The sequence below is a fragment of the Crocodylus siamensis genome, chromosome 10 (genome assembly GCF_052110815.1).
Source record: "Crocodylus siamensis isolate JL-2025a chromosome 10, ASM5211081v1, whole genome shotgun sequence".
Classification (NCBI taxonomy): domain Eukaryota; kingdom Metazoa; phylum Chordata; order Crocodylia; family Crocodylidae; genus Crocodylus; species Crocodylus siamensis.
Genome location: NC_143404.1, coordinates 72,470,144 through 72,490,661, shown reverse-complemented (window position 1 = coordinate 72,490,661; position 20,518 = coordinate 72,470,144). Strand labels below are relative to the sequence as shown.

Here is a 20,518-nt window from a genome sequence, read left to right as displayed (position 1 = left end):
ACCAAAAGGAGGATGGATACACGTAGACAGAGCTTGTGAGGCCAGGTACAGATGCGTCCATACCATCTGCATCATCTCTCAGAGCAGGCCCCCAACAGCCAGCTCCCGGGGAGACAACACAAGGGAATGTGTCGATGATGAAGTAAAACAACCAACAAGCCAACGCGTTGATACACAGCAACGGAGCCGAGAGCAGGATGAGCAAAACCCTGTCTGCCTACAACACCAGGCAGCGGGATTGAGGTGGTGTGGAAGCCACGGTGGGGCCTGGGGAGGGGCAAGAAGCAGGATCTGTTTCATAAATATCTTTTATTAGACCAACTATGCAGCTGGGGGAGTTGTTCTCCAAGCTTTTGGGAACCAAGAGCACCTCTACATGTATGCATTTACTGCACAGTAACCAAAATTATTGCACAATATGGGCACACGTTTACACATGCACTCCTGTACCGTGCAGTAAATATGGGGACTTACACCAACTTCAGCATAAATTTGATACCCGCATCATGCAGGTATCAAATTTACACCTGCTTAGTTACTGCGCAGAAACGCATGTGTAGATGTCTTGCTGCATAATCACAGTGTGTGTGTGGACTGACTTGGGACTAACTTTAGTCCCAAGTCAGTCCACACACAGTGTTAATGCGCTTTAAGGCCTGCATGTGTAGACACCAGACTATTCCTGGTTACTAACTTGCTGGGCAGTAAATTTAAGCTGGTGTAAATGCACATGTAGACATGCCCAAAATGCCCTTCCTGAGGTCTGGGAAAGATGCAGATGTTGCCTAAACTAAGTAGAGCCAGTGCAACAACGACTGTTGCCAAACTCCATTATATAAATGATGTAAGCTCCATAGCAGAAACACCCCCCAGCCAAATGCCAGACGTGTTAGCTACAAAGTCGTGCAACTAAGACGCCCCGATTGCTCTTCATCTTTAAGCCACCAGATTCATGGACTGACATGGCGACTATTTTGCCAAGTAAAACTGTTATGCTTTATTCCTCTTTGTTCCTCTCCTCGCTTCACTGCGCATCGTCAAGGCCACAACTGACCGCAGCATAACCCTGTTGGATGAAGAAATGATGAGGATTAAACAATGCTCCTGCTGATGTTCTCTCAGCTACTCCTACTCTGAACATGGCTGAATGACTTAAAATGTCTGCAAGGTGTCTACTCCAGGACTCCCCGTACTCCTAAACTGGTGGCACTGGACTGCTGTTAGCAGGAGTGGGAAACTACGATTTCCTTGGCGGAGACCAGGCCAAAGAGAAAGGAAACGGCCTCTGAGGCTGAAGGTCAGCTGTGAGGATGCCAGCGTGTTCCCACGGTGGCAGAAGGAGCTGTTGACTCTTGCTACTGCCAGAACAGGTGTAATGTGGGAGGCAATGGTGTTGGGCATCTGGATGATAACACGATGATGATAATATGAACACAGCCCCACCGTCAGAGGCAGAAAGGTCAAGGGGCTGAGTCACAGGAAACAGCATCCTGAGAAGCACTCGACCAAAGCCTTCCTGCAATGCCAGCCTCAGACCACTTGAAATCTCCTCATTTTAGTGATCAGGAAAGTTATGAGCCAACAAAAGACTAACAGTTCCCCCCCACCGATATCCTGACCCCTCTGATGCAGTGAAAGCACTTGCTTTTCAGCAGCAAACCTCTGTGCAAAAAGCTGTTAATGAAGAGCCCAATGGCAGAGACAGGCAGGTTGGATCCCATGTCCAGGCTTCTTCCACCCATTACTCAGACATTTCCAGGCACCCCTGCGAAGGCTGCCAGCAAGTGCACTGGCCACTTGGCACCTTTGCCCAGAAACACAGCAGCAGAGATGCCTGGTTTTACCGACACTGGCAGCCCCCCACTCCAGTTCATGGCTCTCTGCTGAGGGATGCACTGCTAATCCTTCTGGTGCACAGGACCCGAGAGGGCACCGCGGGGAAATACCCCGTGCTCTTGCACACTCACCTTGTGAACCTCAGCATGGGGGTGGGCATACTTGATGTTATTCAGGCGCGGCAGATTTATGCCTATGCTCAGCACAGCTGAAAATGGAGACAGACAAACAGCAAGCTGCAGACGGTTAAAACTACAGAAGCCGTTTGTAGGCCAAAAGGCGACTAAACCCCCCAGGAAGAGGATGCCTGGTGATAACTCTCTGCTGTGCTCAGCTGCTTCATGATGGTGCCATGAAGGGTCTTGGCTGGTTCTCCAAACTCACCGCGGGAGCTGCCCCGACACGGTGCTGCAGAGCAAGGCGGCTCGGACACGGGCAGACATTTATTTTGCCACGTCTATTCTTCAGAAGAAAGCAAGGACTTTTGAAGCAGACGGATTAGAGGGGCTTATGCTGGCAGGCTACATGGTTTGATGTCTCAGTCTACTGGCTCATTCACGGAGATGACCAGTACGGCCCCAACACGAGTCACGGGGCTGGCACACAGCATAACTCTTTCTGTGTTGCAAAGGAGCAATGCAAAATCACTTAGTTGTACAGACTCCTGCCACCCTGAACAGATAAAACGCTCTCTGGAGATGCGATCTGTCCGGACCGACACGCTGCACCGCTCCCCCAGCCCTCCGCGGAGAAGCGCTGGGTGGGAGTTGGAGCCGCTGGCAGGAAGCCACGGCTTTCTCTATTCTAACATCAAGTAGCTTAATCCCCTTTAAAGGCGGGGGAAAAGCCCAGCACATCTGACCCTTCATGCTACCAGCCTCTTCTGCATCGCAGCTACTGCACCTCGGAGGGAGGGGAGCATTTATTATTGCTGTTCTACAAATGGGGGAAGCAAGAGAGATGGTTAGGACTCTGGTGTGACCCAGCTCACCTCTGCCTTCATGGGGGAAAAGCCTGGAGTCTCAGGAAGGCCCGTGCAAGCCAAGCCTTTTGGACTATGATGAGATTTAATGGGAAACATTTCGGAGGTGCCCTGGGGCAAACCACCCCCTCACCAACAGAGTTGGCAGCTCCCCTTCTCTCTGCCCCGTGAGAGCCAGCAGAGCCCACAGTGGAGGTGAAGCAACACCCCCATACTGGCACCAAGTGCCACCCTGCTTACCGTTCAGTTGAGCCACGAGCGCCTCCTCAAAAGCAGAGGCGATGAGACAAGTCACCCGGGAGACCTGCCCATGGAGAAACAACATGGTCAACCCAGCCGCTTTACCTTGCGGAGGATGTTGACATCATGAGGAATGAGCCAACAGGCAAGAGTCTGTTGCAACCTGGTTGTTAATGTTGCACGGACTTTGTTCACACTAATGCATTCACTGTTGGCCCAAGAGATCGTGGACCGATGATATCCTTGCACACTATGGGTCCAGTCCCCTTCTTGCTTTCCTCTGAAGCCCTAAGCTCACTACCCCACTGTATCATCCCAGCCCCACATGAAGCGATCTCTCCAGAAACGGCATAGCATGGACTAGGAAATGGTATTATGCTGTAGGGCAGCCTTCAGCACAGATACCAAGGGACCGTCACCCCCGGAAAACTAAAACATCACAGGTGGTAGATGAAGAGGAACATGACACCAAGACCACAGCAAAGATTGAACCCCCCACCCCCAAAAGGCTTTGCAAATTAATGACTGCAGATCAGCCCTGGAAACAAAGCCATCGCTGGGTAGCAAAGCAAAGAAAATCAGTGGGTAATGATCACATCTCCCCTGAAGATGAAACCTGGCTGCCATACATAAAAGAAGGTAGGAAGATGGGCACTTACATTCACAGATCCAACTCTGGAAGAAACCAGCACAAAGCTAAGACCACTGGAGGGGAAGAAAAATAAAGGAAGTGAACAAGGAGAACTTGCCCCGAGATGCTTTGGGTGGCGGCGAGGCGGATCTCCAGTGATCTACCGTACATTAAGCTTTAACCTGTTCCCAAATGGGAGACATTTCTCGAACGGCTGGTTTGCTCACTCTTACTTTCTGGAGCAGAAGGCAGGTTATAAATGGTCATCAAAAACAGCCAAATCTCTTTTGTTTAAAGTGGGGGCAAGGGAGTTAAACAATGAACTGCTTGTCAACACCACTGGCCTCCCCCTCCTATCAACAAGCACACCAGGCATAAAGCAAAGGCAAAAGAAGCAATAAAAACCCAGCCTATTCCTTTCACAGCCCTTGGCCACCACGCTGTTTTGAGCAGCAATGAATATTGTCCAGTACAGACTATAGGAGGGTCCGAGGAGAGGAGTGGCACACGCGTATTGCACCGCTCCCATAGCTTTGCAATGTGCACGGGTGCCGGAAAGGGCTGTTGGTTGCTGGGCTAAGGACGTAGGCAGACAAGGTGCCTTGGGTAAACCTGATACCTTGTATTAGACCAACTAAATACTTCTTTTAGCTGGTCCAATAAAAGAGATCACATCTGCCCAAAGAACCTTGTCCGTCTTTGTGCTGGAAAGACACAGGTGGATTTATTACTGCGTTCTCTACTGGATGCTGACATCTTCTCAAGAGTCCAAGCCTCAGAAATTCCTCCGGTCCATCAAACTGCAAAGTAGTTCTCTGAACCGCTCTGTTCTCAGCATTGCCCAGCTCGGGTCCGAGGGACTATCCCTCATGAGCAAAACAGAATTAGACTGACCCTTGCGGAGAGACAGAGGCCTGCAGCTTCACTTCTGTCACAGCAAAACGGAGAACCAAAGCCACATCCTGCAAAGAGATTAAAAAAGAGCAGTTAATTAAATAGATGGCTCCATCCCGTCTGACTTCTTGCCTTGTTAGGACTACTACACTCAAGAAAGTAAATCTGCCCGGGACAAGCTGCTTCATAACTGTGCTGCCGAGTGACTTAAATGAGGGTGAAGCAGTAAACGCCTTCAGCAATGCAAGAGGCGACAGGCAGCGAGGCAATCTCTTCCCTGAGAACAGGGAGGGGAAATGGAGCAGGAGTAACCAGCATCAGCCCAGGGCCTTGCAGGCAGAGATCCTGTCTCCAGTGGGGATCGATCCCGGCTGCACCAGACGTGGGGGAGAGAGCGATGAGATGCCAGTGGGAGGCCGGTTCTCTCTTCCACTTGGGTGCAAGTCTGCTTGGGCCCTAATCACGTCACTGCTGTGACACAGGTCACCAGCACGTTATACCACGGTGAGGTCCGGCCTGCAGTGAGCCGTCCAGCCACGTTCATGGAAGGGTGTCCAGGAAGGTGTGAAAACTCAAGGGAGAGAGGCCAGGCCTTGGCTAGATGGTCTCTCTGTTCGTCCAAGGAAATGGGCTGGGGATGAGGGGATTAGCCCCTGCTCAGCTCCACTTACAACGTCCAGGGTAAAGAGAGACCGCGAGGCAGAAGTCCAGGATGCCGCTGCCACCACCTCGACGGAGGGATGCAGGCTCAGGATGGCTTTGCCCTCAAAAAAGGTGACGATGGGGGCTTTTCTCACGGTCACCTTCAGCCCAATGGGCTCCGGGCGTGGGAAGTGGTGAGCAATCTGCAAGGTAGAAGAGGCTTAAGGACATGAGAGCACAGAGCTGGAAGGGACCTCCCAGGTGACAAGGAGCAGTCCTGTGCCATGCTAGGCAGCCATGCAATACACATGTCCAAAACGGCCCACAACGGCCACCGCTCACCCCGCCACAAACTGCCCCAAGACAAACTCGGGATCCTTGTACCAAATGAAAGGCACCTATGGGGTGACACGGGGGGGGGAGCAGGAGACACAAGGGCACCGTGAAACATGCGTGGATAACCACAGGACAATGACCCACGCTGCAGAAAAGGGGCAAAAATTCAAAGGTCCATGGGGAAAATTTCAAGAAGGCACGCAAGAAGTTTCTCAATGCCCTTGGGAGCATTAGCACACCCCGCCGAGCCCTCACCTTTACCTACGGCCAAAATCTGGTGCTTCAGAGGGAGGAGAAAAAAACCAAGCCAAACCAGCAGCAATGTAATACATCCAAGAGGGGAAAATGTCTTCTGGTCCATGGCCAAAAGCCAGCAGAGCCTTGAAGCAAGGGATTCAGGCAATAAAACAAATATTGTCCCCGTCTACTGCCTGCACCTCAGGTGCCCACTCAAGACGGCAACACGGGGCAGATTCACGGCTCGTTCCTCGTACGTCTGCATGGCCTCCCCCCCACTGCAGGGCCAGGGGTGGTGACCTTTGTCCAGGGTTGACAAAACACGCACCTGCCTTCTCCAAAGGACCAGCCTTTGCAGGCGCCTCTGCTTTTGGCTTCCCACCTTGAGACACCGGAAAGGGTCTCCGTTTCTGGAAAATGGGTATTAAGCCCTTTGCCCTTCCGGTGCACCTGATGGCACCAACTGCTTCCGGAAAGGGAGCGACGAGTCAGACGACGCGGTCACGTGTGCGGCATCTCAGACTAAGGCGGGCAGCGGGGCCGAACCGCCAACGTGCAGCTGCAAACCCAAGTCCTGGTGGCTCCAACAGGAAGCAGGTCTCGCTCGGGGCAGTCGTGTTTAGGGCTTGCACAGCCCACGGCTGCTTCTTCATCCCTTTCTGTCACCCCCACCACACACTCACGTATGCGCACGCACGTTTATCGAACCGGTAACTTTATCTCAAGCAAAGGGCAATGATCTTCCCCTCTGACTGAGAGCCCTGCTCCTCAGACTCACTGCCGAAGGGGCAGAGCCGGGTGCACCTGGCCATGGGGTGAGTCTGGAAGGGCTCCTCTGGCCAGCACACCTCCGTGTCCTACCCCGCTGCCAGGTAGGAATCGCCTGAGGAACAGTTGCCCCCACTTACAACACCCTGAAAGTCCCAGCCATGGACGAGCTCCAGCCCAGGGACAGACCTGGGGCTAGGGCCCCCATAGCCTACCCACCGCTTTGTACCAGGGATGACGCTTCGTCCCCTGTGCCCGCTCAAGCTGCCAGGTGGACAGGATCACAGACCCTCGGGCCCCAAATCTCCCAACTTGATGAGACCTCTGCTCTCCCATTTGACAGTATGGACGTGCCATCTCTTCTCCTGCATCTCTGCTGATCAGGACGTGCCTGCCCCTCTCGTGCTCGTTATTTCCAGCAGAAGGATGCAGGAAAGAGACCAGCAGGACCCAGTATCCCCATACACTGGCCGTGCCGAGTGACGACAGCTCCAGCCTTCCCCTGGCCTGCACGCCGTCCCTTCTCCCCCGCACCCCCCAGCCCACAGCAGGACCTCGCCTGTCAGCATCAAAGAAAGAAATACGCCTTACTGCGGGAATAAAGGAGCCCAGCCGGGACGTTGTCAGGTGACCGATGGAAGGACTCTGGAAAGGAAAAATACCAAACCATCAGAAAATGGTAGTTATTGTCCCAAACCGCTGATTCAGCTCTTCCACAGGCCGAAGCAGCTACATCCCATTGTTTTACTGTCCTCGTGTTCCCAGAGCACAAGAAAAGCTATCGCCTTCCTTTCACTCAGCAGATTCCCATTCATCCTGCTGGGCCAGACTATAACGAACCCCATTATGAGGAGTTTCAAAGGCGTTCAGCTCCTTTGAAAACCACAGCCCTAATGAATTCAGCTTCCCACCTCCGTGCGCCCTTGTGCGCTGGCATTTGCTTGGGAGTTTTGCAGTCCATTGCAAGTCTCCCGGCCCTCCTTCTGGGAGGCTGAAGAGTGGCTCAGGCTTTCCTGAGACTTCACTCAGCCAAAACCTGCAGTGAAGCCAAGGAGGGTCAATCCTCTGCAGGACTTTTAGAGCTGGTCCAGTGCAAGCGGAAGAGATGCAGGTGGGCCTCCATTCACCCCTCCAGGCTGCACTGACCGTCTGCCGGAAAACGTGGAAGTTGAAGCTCCCAAACTGCTGTGCCATAGCCAACACGCTGTTCAGCAAATGCTCCGAAATTCCCAAGACGACCATGGAGTCGCCGGATCCCGAGCTCGGCGGCAGGGAGAAGGGAGGCGGGCGGGCGAGCGAAACAAGAGGCTTCCCCATGAGCGTGAACACAGCCTGAGAGCATAAGGAGAAGGGAAAGGAAGGGACTCACCAAGCTCTGCCAAGACCAACCAGGCTGGCCCCTGCACAAGCACCCGGCTTTGCTTCTTGGGTCTGGATATCGCATGACATTTCTATGGCAAATAGGCATCCTCTTGGGCATCCCCATCAGCTGATGCCATGCAAAGGTTTGCATTTGGGTTGACATTGTCCCCCACCCACTGCCAGACTCAAAACCCCAGTGCTTGAGCCAACCATCCCATGCACCCAAGGATCCCGGAGCACGTACATCTAAATCCAGGTCGATGTAGTCCCCGGTGATCACGGGGGGCTCTGTCATGGTGTAGTGGAGCTGGGACACGGGGCTGAAGGAATTTAGTCCTGTAAAAACATTCAGAACATTGGATTTCACAGACATTTAAATAAGGAAGAGCCTCCGGTTTGCAACTCCATCCCCAAAAGGATGATTCTGTCTCGATTTACCCCTGACAACAGTAACCCCAATGGCTTGGACTGCAGCCTGTTAAGAAAGCTAGCTTCTCTGTGGTGCCTGGGGATGGCAAAATATTTGCCTTCAGGTATAAAGTGGTTCACTGTATTTAAAATTAAAACTGGTTGAGAACATACAAGACAACAGACTTTTCTGTGAAACACTGAAAATCTCTGTACTTGCATACGGGGAATAGAAAAAGGGTCTGGAGGGGACGTCCAAGGGCCACATCTAGTCCAAGCCCCTGCCCGAGGCAGGATCAGTCCTATCTAGGCCATCCTGTACAACCATAATCTGAACTCTCCATAAGACTACAACTTAGACCAAACACCCGAACCTGCCCCAGGAAGGAGTGGCTTTAAAACCAAGCTTTAAAACCAGCTGGAAAGCATCTTCTGCTTCTTAATCCTTGGGATCCAACCCTGCTGGTTCCCCAGACTGTCATCAGGGCAGTGCCTATAGCTGCTCTGGGCCTTTTGAATAGGGTGGGATAAAAAATAGATAATAGCGAGGAGAGAGGAGGGACCTGCTAGCCCTGCCTGCACAGGGAAGTGCTTGGGGATAGAACTGAAGGTGTGAATATGGACAGATTCAGTTTTACTACTTTCACACTCTTCTTCCAACATGAGCATCTTTCCAAGGTCAACTTTTGATGCTTAGGAAGAAATGTATAGTAAGACAAAAAAAGGCACTTCTGTGTCAGAAAAGCACGTGCCTGCACACGGCTGTGGATTGCTGCAACTGTTCCAGCAAAACGTGGTGGTGTAGATAAGACCTCAGGTCCCAATCTTAGATCCTGCTTCTCCCTTGAAGGTAACCTATTCTGAGTGTACCGGTTTATAAGAAGAAAGGTGCAGGGCGCGAATGCAAAAGCTCCCCTAGGCGGTTACATCTTTGCAAGCAGAGAAGTCGACAACTCTACTTTCCCCCCTGTCTACATGGACATGATTTATGCTGGAACAGGGGAAATACAAATTCACTGCCCCAAGCAAAATTTATGCAACGATAAAGTCCAATGGCTCATCTTTCACTGTCCGACGCCAGCCGTTCAGCCGAGCTGAGAGCCGGGCAGGCAGTTGAATAAACAGAGGATGACACTTGCCGGGTACAGCACCAGACCACATCACCGGAGCCGTGGTGAATTCACGTTACACGGTGAAGTAAAGGCTTAGCACATAACAGGAGAAAAGAGCCTTCTATACCAATTCCTCCTTTCACATAATGATGACGACAGCGATGACTACAACTTGCTGCCTCTTTGTTTAGCCTCGACAACGTGCCTGGTGCCGCGCAGTGCCAAGGCACAGATGGGTTAGGAGCGGAGAGCGAGCACCCTCCTCGAAACCAGAACTTACCAACCAGCGCGCCCAGTCTGGCGTTCAGCTGCAGGATGGTGCCGGAGACGCTCAGGCACATCTGCAATCAGTGAGGGAGGGACAAGAGAGGGGAGAGGGTTGCTGGCTGCAGCTGTTTTGGCCCAGCCGCCTGAGGACACAAACACACCCTTTGTACCCAACAGAGCCTGAGGGAGACTCCCAGGTTACATGAGGTCTGTCCTTCTTAATTAACCCAATCCCAGAGCAAAATAGCAGCAGGGAGGTCACAGGCATCCCCATTCACCACCTGTGGAGCACCGCTGCATCAGTCACGGTGTGCACGGATGGGGCTTTCACAAAGCCATCTGTCCTTGCATTGCTGTCCATCGGAAATGAGCCCAGAGCATTTATGGACCTGACTCCATGCAGCAGGCCGCTGTGCTGGACAAGCCATGCACGGTGCATGCGCAGCAGGGTTGAAAAGCAGATCCTCGAGCCAGGGCTGAGGAACCAAAGGGATCTTTGGAATTAGGGACAGAAACATCCCGGGACATGCTCTGGGCTGGGATGGCCACCCTCAGCAGCTTCTGTATGTGTCACACAGCAGCTCAGCTGCAAGTAGGGCATGGAGCAGAAAGCAGAGCAGCAGATCAAGCAGGGGGCACAGGACTGGGAGCAGAAAGTAGAGCAGCAAAGCAGGCAGGGGAACAAACCAGGTTTTGGGGAACGGAAAGGCTGTCCAGCTCCTTACCTTATCGACCAGCGCGGCATGCAGGTGACTCGTCAATGGGTTCAGGAACCTCAGCAAACTAGAGAAGGAAAGAAAGAAAATGGGACACAGGTAAAAAGACACTAAACGCGCCCAGAATGCAACGTCACCGAGGTTAGAAAGCAAGCCGGCAAGAAAGGGCCTGGGCTCCCAGCTTGTCACCGGGGTTCACCGCCCGGCAGCCAGTGGACCCCCATGCCGCAGCCTTCCCGGGGCACCTGCAGCAATGTCACTGCAGCACCCAGCAGGCTGGGCCGGACGTGCTGCCGCCGATGACCCTGCAGTGGCTCAGCGGTGCACACCCATGAATGTCTGGTAGTCTGCACTTGGGCAAAGCTCCCACGGGACTTGACGGAAGCTTTCCCAGGACAGAGAATCAGACTTTGCCTTAATAAAAGTCGTTGGGGCCAGAGGAGCAAAGGGCCGCAGAATAAAGGCTCTGCAATGAAGAGCTAAGAGCACACGTCACTCGAATAAATATATTAGTGGTCTCAAGGAAAGGATCATCAGGCATTCTGGGCCCTGTGATTATAGCAATCCCTTCTGGTCTTAAAACAGACAAGCCCATGAATCAGCAGCTGGTCAGAAAAGATAAATAAAGCTTTTTACTATGGTAGGAGGAAGCTTAAAGATGTCTGCGAGGCACGAGAGGTTGTGTTTTGCAGCACGATAACAGCTGTAAACACTGCAGGACATACAGAGTAAATGGAAAGCCTCCTGACACTCACTTCTTTCCCCCCAGGATAATCTTCACGCCTCCCAGAAGGGACTTGCAGGCCGAAACTTTCAATACGGGGAAGCCTGCTGCAGTGCGAAGAACGCGGACATCCAGCAGGATGGATGCACCCACTCTCAGCTCAACTGGCAAAAGGATGCTGCAGGGGCAGAAGAGAGACACGGCACATGGAGGACTCCCGGCTTCCCGCAGCCAGCCTGGGGCTGAGCACGCGGCTTCAGAAAGGGCTGAATGGACATGGGTCCACTCAGGCTCACTCTGGTTTAACACAGCCACGAAGGGGCTGGGAACACCCCCACGACCACAACTAATTACTGCCATCCTCCAGTCCCCTGCGGGAGACCTGTCGACCTTCGATGCAACGGCGCTCGGACAGCTCTTTTAAAAAGGGGCTTTGAAGCCTGAACCAACTCCTTGGGACCAGGCCATGTTTTGGGCTTGGCGTTTCTACTGCACTTGAGGCAACGCGGTTCTGGTCCATCACTGGGGCTCCCAAAAGGCGCCCGGAGAGCTGCATCCTCCAGCCCTTCCCTGCCCGCCCAGGATGGCAGGTGGCAGCACACTCACAGGCTGGCCCTGATGTGGAGATCCGAAACGACGGACACTCGAACGCCAACGCTCGGGACGAGTTTCACGGACACTTCCGGGAGCTGAACGTTCAGAATCCGGATCCTGCGGGAGGCAGACGGTGCTGTTAGATCCGCAGGCTCAGCTTAGGAGGCATCTGGCCTGAAGGTGCAAATCAGGGAGAATTCAACACACACAGAGCAAAGCTTCAGCGAGCCCAGCCAGGACATCCAACGCTGCCAGCTCTGGCAATACGAGCCAGCGGCGTGCCCTACTTGCAAAGACGGCTGGCCGCTAATCCGGGCTACGTCGGTAGCAGCGTGGCCGGTGGATGGAGGGCAGTGATTCTTCCCCTCCGTCCCGCACCACGGAGGCCACATCTGGATCCTGTGTCCAGCTGCGGGCCCCCCACTGCAGAAATTCGAGAGAGTCCAGCGGAGGAGGGCAATGAAAATGGTTTGGGGGCTGGGGGACATGACTGGTGGGGAGAGACTGAGAGAAACGGGCTGACTGAGTCTGCAGAAGGGAAGACCGAGGGGGACTGAAGAGCAGCCTTCACCTCCCTGCAGGGGGGATGCAAAAAAGATGGAGCTGGGCTAGTCTCAGTGGGGGCAGACGACAGGACAAGGAGCCATTGTTGCAGCAAGGGGGGATTTGGTTGGATATTAGGAAAAACTCTCACTAGGAGGGTGGTGAAGCACTGGGATGGGTTACCCAGAGCGGTGGGGGAGTCTCCATCCTTGGAGGTGTTTAATACCCAGGTAGACAAAGCCCTGGCTGGGATGATGTAGTTGGGCTGGTCCTGCTTGGAGCAGGGGGTTGGACGGGATGGGACCTCCCTTCTGTGATTCTGTGACCATTTCATTAAGGGTCCTTGTCTGGCCTTTCTCTTAAAGTCCCTGCTCCGCTCCGGCACTTCTGTCGTTGTGCCTCAATTCTGCGCTTTCACTTGAGAAAACCTGCACAACCTCTGGCCCTGCCAACTGTCCAGAAATACTTGGAGCCCTGAAACTTAAAAGCCCCCCAAATCAGAGAAGAAATTAAAGAAACATTAACACCCCCCCACCCCCCGCACACACACACACACATTAGGGGCCAAATTCACAATTTAGGACTGCCCGAGGTTGGCAGCACTGGACTCCATCCCATCTGGCTTGTCCCCGTGAGAAAGCGTTTGTCCACAGATGCTGCAGATACCGGAAGAACAGCTCTTTTGCTGAAACAGCTTAAGCCGGATCCCCAAAAGCTGCATCAAGAAAAGGGCACCGGTCCCGCTACAATGACATCCGCTCGAGGGCTTTGGCCAGCAGAGCCACGTCCCTCAGGGCTGACTTCTTAACCCTCCAAAATCCCGCAGCTCTGCCAGCAAAACTTTTAAATGCCAAGCAAAGGTTTAGTGATGGATAAACTCAATTCCAAAGGTTCAGCACAGTTAATTTATCCTTCGCATAACCAGATTTACTTAATCCCATTTGGCCTAGCCCTGGCATGAAGAGCATCAGACTTGTTGTGACCATCTCTTCTGAGAACAGACAGGACGAGTGCAAGAAAAGGACAGTCACTGCATTAAGGTTTCTGGCCCAAATGAAATCCATCATCTTCCTGGAGAGTTCCTACAGCAACTGAGATGCTATGAGGGAAATTATCTGCAAAATGGGGCAGCTCTCCATTTTTTGTCACCCACAAAGACACGGGAAATGTCCAACAAAAGCCAAGAGGCTCCAAGGGCAGAGGATGAATTGATGAAAACCTCTGCCCTGTCTTGCCCCCCCCTCCTCCCACCAGCACACCTCCATCGCACGACCAGCGAGATTTGCCCTCGTGCGGGAGGTGCCCGGACAGGATCTGTGCACTGTGCATGCCCCCTTGAAGCCCTCTGAACAGGAGGCAAGTCATGCCCAGTATCAGCCCACCCAAGAGGCCTGGAGCCCTGTGAAGAGCTTCACTCACCCAACAATCTTCAGGAGTGATGGTAGCAGGCTCGGTCTGCCCACGAAATCCGGGATAGGGATGACCTGCAGGGCCTGCTGCAGCGGGGCTCTCCCAGCCTGGCATGCTGCAAGGACAAAGACACTCGAGAAGCGTCTCCTGGAGAGCAGAGGACTTGTGCCAAGTACCACTTGCCCTATGCTCCCAGCATCAGAAACCCAAACCAGGGGGCACAGGCTCTTTGCAAGAAGTTTTTGCTAGACACGCAGCCCCTCTCTGGCTGGGGACCGTTTGCAAATAGATTTTGAGTTGTTTCAGTATGCTCGTTATCCATCTACATTTGCCACGATTACTCAGAGGTTGTCAAAATGCAATCATTACTAACAAGACTCTGGTGACTGCGGTGAATTAAACCCAAGGCTCGACTTCACGAGTGTCTGCATAGAGCTAAGGCTTTCCCCGCGCAGCCAGTTCCAGCGCTGAGCAGATGTCAGAGTGCGGCTAGGCCGTTATTTCAGTGATAACATCCCTTAAGAGGACAGCGCTGATGGGCTATTCCCACCATTTGGCAGATGAAGGCAGCAACCTGATGGTGGGGTGGGGACAGGCACTTGGCTGGCGTGCTTAGCACAATAAAAAAGCATTTCACTCTGGGCACGCTGCAGGTAGAAGGAAGTTTTTCTTACCATACTGCAGGGCCTCCTGCTTGACTCTCACTATGGTCCCAGGTGCAGTCCCATGAGTCGGGATGAAGAGACAGAGCAAAATGCTGAGGGTGCAAAACTTCAGCATCTTTCCCTCTGCAATGGGGACCGACCAGCAACCTATGGAGAGCGAGACGGTGGTGATCAGATGGGACCTGGCGAGCCCAATGCGACCGATCTGGTTGAGGCCACCAGCTAGCTAGGATTGGTGATGTCCCTTGGGGCTGGTCCTGCTTGGAGCAGGGGGTGACCCCCTGAGGTCCCTTCCAGCCCTCGTGGCCTCTGATCCTATGAACAGGGCAGGGTCTTGGCAGTCTAAATGTTTTGGTTTCTCTCATTTGCTCTGAATGTTGCTGCCAATTAACTGAAAGGCTTTGTATCAGCAAAACCATCAGCCCACCAGTGGGTCTTGCTTGTCGGGGAGACAATTTCACAGATTTCATAGGCATTAGGGCTGGAAGGGACCTCGGAAGATCGTCCAGTCCAGTCCCCTGCCCCAGGGGCAATTGCGCGTGGTTCATTTACTGCAAAACACCTAGAAGTTTTGGTTCAGAGATGAGACCTTTTATTAAACCACTGCAGTTGGTCTAATACCAGGTATCGTATTTGAACCAAGAGCTCTAGACTTTTGCATTTCTTTTCGCCTCAGGCCAACACAGCTACCAAATACATCCCTGGTTCATTTACTAGCACTCTGATGTCAAAAACCTTACACAGAACAGTACATTTCCTTTTTCTTGCTTTTTTTGTAATATTTGCTGCCAGTCCAGTCACAGACATCTAGTTTTCAGCACTTGGCGTGGTGGTGCTACATTTCCAGAGGAAAACTGATTCTCCAGAATGAGGGTGGCACGAATTATTCCAGATAATCATTGTTCTCCTGCACTGGCACAGCCTAGATGGATGCCATGCAAAGTGCCTTGTATGAGAACGTCTTATTCCTCTTCTTGTAGACCAGCATTTGCAATACAGTCCATCAATCCTGGATCAGCCTCATTAGCCACCTTCAGACCCATAGATAAGACAATAACGGAAGACAAATCATCCTCGACCGCGAGGGATTGCCACGCCGAAGAAAAAGAAGAGACCGGTGCTAGTGCATCCATCCACGCTAGGGAGTTAGACCCTTTTAACCAGACCAGTGGTTAAGTTTTGGACAAGTCAGTAACCCCGAGGGGATCTAGGTTTGGCGACCGCCCCCCAGGAGGAGCAGTTCAGAAAAATAATCAAACTATTTTTAAGAAGCAGCTTGATAAATTTATGAAGGAGGTGGCACAACATCTTACCTTGCAAGCTCTTTCCATCCCTGGCATCCCTCCATCAGCCCCCAACCTCCACACCCCTTTCTGTGAGGATGGAGGGACAGAGACCGCAAGCAGGTAAATCCCCCTCTCGCACAGGGTAAAGCAACGGGGCCGTCTCCTCTCTCCTGACCTCTCCGGCACGTGGTTACCAACTGGGCTCATCTCTCTTACCTCAATCCGGCCTCGGCTGGCGATGGTGCTAGGGCGGCTGTGCAGCACCTTCTTGTGCTGGGGCTCCCTTTGGTCTGAGAAACGAGGAAAGCCAGAGCTTTATAAACCTAGGCAGGGCAGATAGCACAGTGGAAACGAAATGGGGTGAGAGAAGCACAAAGATTAGGCTGAGTGTAGAGTTTACTTGTGGTTCATATTGTTTCTCAGTGTACCCAGAACATGAGTAAATTTGCCCATGAACCTCACCATTTGCATTTGGCCAAACACAGAACCAAGCCCAAATGTGCCGAGAAGAAGGATCTACCCAGCCCAGAACATCCCCTAGCCCCGTCCAGACTCGCCTTCCCCAGGAGAGATGCAGAAGCACGGCTGGTTTGCCAACAAGCATTAAATCAGCTTGCCCCTTTGTATGGTCTTTGTGGATGTAACCTTTAGCAATTCACCTCGACAGAGCAAATTGCTGATCAAAAAAGGATCTGTGACAGGTATCAAAACTAATCCAGTCATGTAGCCTTTTTTCCTGTCACCAGTTGACTTATGATCTGGCCCCAGTTGCTACCAACGTTAGTTTTAAGGGGTGTGGTTGTAGCTGTGTTGGCCCAAGGACACAGGCAGACAAGGTTCTTTGGGTAAATCCAGTATCTTTTGGTGAATAGTTGGAAAAATTCTTCATTGCAGGCTGTTGGGTACAACCACCCTTAGTTTTAAAGCATTCACCAACTAATTTGGAGGAGTACTTTTCAAGTCCGTGGCTTGTTTGCTTTAATAGTTCCCGATCCACGGTTTGTTATTTTGCTGCCTGACTGGATGGCTGACATTTTTAAAGATGAGAATGATGAAGAACCACCTCCCAAGGACAGGTTTCTGAATGATTTCCTGTGCTATAATTTGTGAAACTTTCCTGATTCATCAACTCTTTTTAGAAATATCCACAGATCATAAAAATCACTGACAAATAATGAATCGTTTGATGATCCTGCGAAGCAAGTCAGCCTATATGTGCATTAATATAATTCCAAATCAACTGAGGTTTTTATTACTATTACTCCGGCAGCTCAGTTAAATATGAAATTGATATAGCATTAAAATGCTTTCTAACCCAAGAGAGAGAATCCTGCTTCCACGCTGACGGCAGCAAAGAAGGAGATAGGAAACTCTTCCCCAATTTCAATCCTCATTCTGCACATGTTTTATTCACATTCAGTCTACTTTTCAGGGACCGTATCTATCCGCTGAAGTTTTACAGCCAGAATCCGCATGCGCAAGATAAACTGTGGTTTCAGATGTAATTAAACATGCAACTACCTTTCTTTGTTGGTGCAAGAAAAGGCACCAGAACTAGACATGTAACTAATACTGTTGGCAATGAAGCACTTTGCAAGTGTCACTCTGAAAATGAGACCATCCGCTCTACAGCCTTCCTAAAACCTCCAACCAGCACAAGGAGGAAGGAGCAGGTGATGAGACTGGTACGGCCATATCCTAAAATAAATTTATTTTTAAATTAAAAAGGCTCTTCCATTGCGGTGGAATTATCTCAGACTATGAGCAGGAGACAGCAAGCCAAACTTCCCATGTTCTGCTCCTCGTTCCATCAGCAACTCACCAGGTGCATCTACATGTGCATTTTAATGCGCATTAGCCTATTTTAATGTGCATTAAAGCATCACTTTTTTTAAAAGTGCTATTTAGTTAATGTGCAATAAGACATGCTAATGCACATTTTCTTAGTGCCTCAGAATGGAGGTACTAGATTTAATGCACATTAATGCACATGTAGACGCACCCGCAGTGCAGCTTTCTAAGCTCTCTGGGAAGCTGATGGAGCACCTGCCTGCCACAGGCTTTGCAAGGGTGAAGGGATGTTTGTAAAGCATTTGCAGAGTCCAGGATTAGTAGTGCCGTAAGAGGGTGCAGATTAAACAACAGGGAGGTATCGTCTTTGTTTCAGAGCTTGTCAGGTTGTACCTTTGTCAAACATCTTATTTGCTTTTCCAATTTCCTGTTTTAGATCTAATGCACCCTTTTTATCCAGGAGGCATATTGCGTGCTTATCGAAAAGTACCTCAACACAATCACTAATTGAGTGGACTCTTCCTTATTCCATCCAGACCTCACGAAGCAAAGTATTCTGACTGTATATATTGCTGCACCACTCAGAGACCATGAAACGCCTTTCAGGTGAGTGCATGTCAACACACCCGTTCCTTTTAGCGCACACGTGCTGTTTTCCATTGAAGCCTGCCCTGGGGCTGAAACTCGGCAGCAGATATTGCACTGACGATTAACAAAAAATTGTCATAAAAGATGAGAGTCATTTGGCTTCAACCCACAGAGCAGTTGGATCCCACTTCTGCAATGTGTATATACGGTCATGTTCTGACCAGGAAAGCAAACCCATAGCAGACATCTAATCCATTTGGGCAAATGAAGATTTAGGACTGGTGCAGTGGTGCGCAGGGGTAATGTGCAGAGACCATCATCTCACCCAGAGTTTAGTAGTAGCATAGCTGGCTGCTCTCACAGGATGAAAGACCATTGGTTTGCAAGTATAATGTACTGTATTGTTAACACACCCTTCTCATTGACATGCTAAATTTGCATTGTTTTCCTAAAGACTTAACTTAGCCTTGTTTGGAGTTTATATCCTTAAGAGGGAGGATACCATAAGAGGCCAGTGGTGCATAAGAAACAGCATGTAATGATCCTTGACGTGTCGAGATCCTAATGGCAGAGAAGTGAGGCTGAAAACGATCACAAGGTCAGGGAGGGAATGACAGCGCAGGCCAGAAAGTTGGGCTTGGGCGCAGACCCTGCCACGGGAGGGCAGGTGACGCCAAACATGCCTCTCGACCCACCACCCCCAAAGCAGCTTTGACTCTGAAGGGCCGTGCAGAGTTACACTGGTGGGAAATGGCCTCTAGCAGGACTGCCAACACCCAGCTTGCATCCGCCGGGTCAGAGCAACACCTGACCCCTCCCTCGGGCATTGCCCAAAGGACTGGGAACATCTGGAGACTGCAGAAACCCATTGTCTGTACTCTTTTCTGGAGTCCCAGCTCTCTCAGAGTCATAGACAATGCCAGGCTGACGGGACCTCAGGAGGTCACCTCTAGTCCAACCCCTGCTCTAAGCAGGACCAGCCCCAGCTACATCATCCCAGCCAAGGCTTATCTACCCAGGTCTTCAAACCTCCAAGGATGGAGAGTCCCCCACTGCTCTGGGTAACCCCTTCCAGTGCTTCACCACCCTGCTCATGAGAGCTTTTCCTAATATCCAACCTCAACTTCCCTTGCTGCAGCTTGAGCCCATTGCTCCTTCTGTCATCTGCCCACTGAGACCAGCCCAGCTCCATCCTCTTTGTAGCCCCCCTGCAGGGAGCTGAAGGCTGCTATCAAATCCCCCTCAGTCTTCTCTTCTGCAGACTAAATCAGCCCATTTCTCTCAGCCTCTCCCCACCAGTCATGTCCCCCAGTCCCCCAAAGCATTTTCATTGCCCTCCACTGGACTCTCTTGTCCTACACACCAGTTGCCCTTAACCAGATGAACAGCAGTGCACTAGAGGGGCGATTTGGGCCCGGCCTAGATAACCTCTGGGGGTCCCTTCTAGCCCTACTTTTCTACAAGTCTGTAAAAAGTCAGGAAACATTCATTTGGGGAAGACCAGATTGCACCTGCTACCAGAGATGAAACAATAGGTTTTGGCCTCAAAACGTCTAGACCGTGGATAACTGTGAAAAAGATGCTAACGACTTCCTCTGGGAATATGCAAACTCCTTGGGTTTGTAAAACTCCCCGCAGAGTCTCTGGGAAATGTCACTGCTTCGCTACATGAGTGTATATTCTTCAAGTCAAGCATGGCCCTGGGAGAAGAGCAGAGCACCGAGCCATCCCTACAGTGTGTCAATACAATTAATTCCCTCTCGCAAAGCGCAGAGCACACGGAAGTACTTGCAAAAGAGGCGTGCAAAGAAAATAAAAAACCATTGAACTTTACTTATATGCAGAAGATGTTTATTCTGGAATCGGGACAAGGCCTTTCTGTCTTCACGGAGCCCTTTCTGCCAGTAAATGGACCCAGTAGCCAAGTGGGGACAATTGAGAGATGCTTTGATCAGTTTAGTAACCCCTTGATGTCAGAGTGCACTAGATAATATATCACATAACAGCTCCCTGGAAAACAGCCACAGGTAGAAACTGGTGGACACTGGAGTCAGGAGTGGACTGCCCAAGTTCGCCGATGATACCAAACTTTGGGGCAAAGCATCCACGCCAGAAGACAGGCGGGTGATCCAGGCTGACCTGGACAAGCTCAGCAAATGGGCAGACGAGAACCTCATGGTGTTTAACACCGAAAAATGCCAGGTTCTCCACCTTGGGAGGAAAAACCTGCAGCACCCTTATAGGCTCGGCAGTGCTACGTTGGTTAGCACTACAGAAGAAAGAGACTTGGGGGTCATCATTGACCACAAGATGAACATGAGCCTCCAATGCGATGCTGCGGCTAGTAAAGCGACCAAAACGCTGGCTTGCATCCGTAGATGCTTCTCAAGCAAATCCCAGGACATCATTCTCCCCTTGTACTCGGCCTTGGTGAGGCCGCAGCTGGAGTACCGCGTCCAGTTTTGGGCTCCACAATTCAAAAAGGA

At 51.5% G+C, this 20,518-nt stretch overlaps 1 protein-coding gene across 1 annotated transcript; it reads right to left on the bottom strand.

The window, feature by feature from the left end:
* Positions 1–278: 278 nt before the first annotated feature.
* Positions 279–19,031, bottom strand: BPIFB2 (BPI fold containing family B member 2). Its single transcript, XM_090064805.1, has 16 exons — positions 15,870–19,031; positions 14,377–14,514; positions 13,712–13,817; positions 11,762–11,866; positions 11,187–11,333; positions 10,441–10,498; positions 9,729–9,789; positions 8,173–8,264; positions 7,713–7,898; positions 7,158–7,211; positions 5,255–5,428; positions 4,584–4,651; positions 3,718–3,763; positions 3,059–3,122; positions 1,968–2,044; positions 279–1,066 (listed from the first exon to the last, which is right to left on the bottom strand). Exons 2-16 carry the CDS (start codon positions 14,480–14,482, stop codon positions 1,025–1,027), a joined length of 1,386 nt encoding a protein of 461 aa, XP_089920931.1. The 5' UTR covers positions 14,483–14,514; positions 15,870–19,031; the 3' UTR covers positions 279–1,024.
* Positions 19,032–20,518: the final 1,487 nt, after the last annotated feature.

What these genes read in the sequence shown, in the direction of transcription:
- BPIFB2 (XM_090064805.1), bottom strand. Translation starts at nt 14,482, where the DNA reads ATGCTGAAGTTTTGCACCCTCAGCATTTTGCTCTGTCTCTTCATCCCG. An exon ending in GCTCGTGGCTCAACTGAACG is followed by an intron (nt 2,045 to 3,058) that starts GTAAGCAGGGTG and finishes CTCCATTTTCAG; the next exon opens with CTGTGCTGAGCATAGGCATA. An exon ending in CCCATGCTGAGGTTCACAAG is followed by an intron (nt 1,067 to 1,967) that starts GTGAGTGTGCAA and finishes TTCATCCAACAG; the next exon opens with GGTTATGCTGCGGTCAGTTG.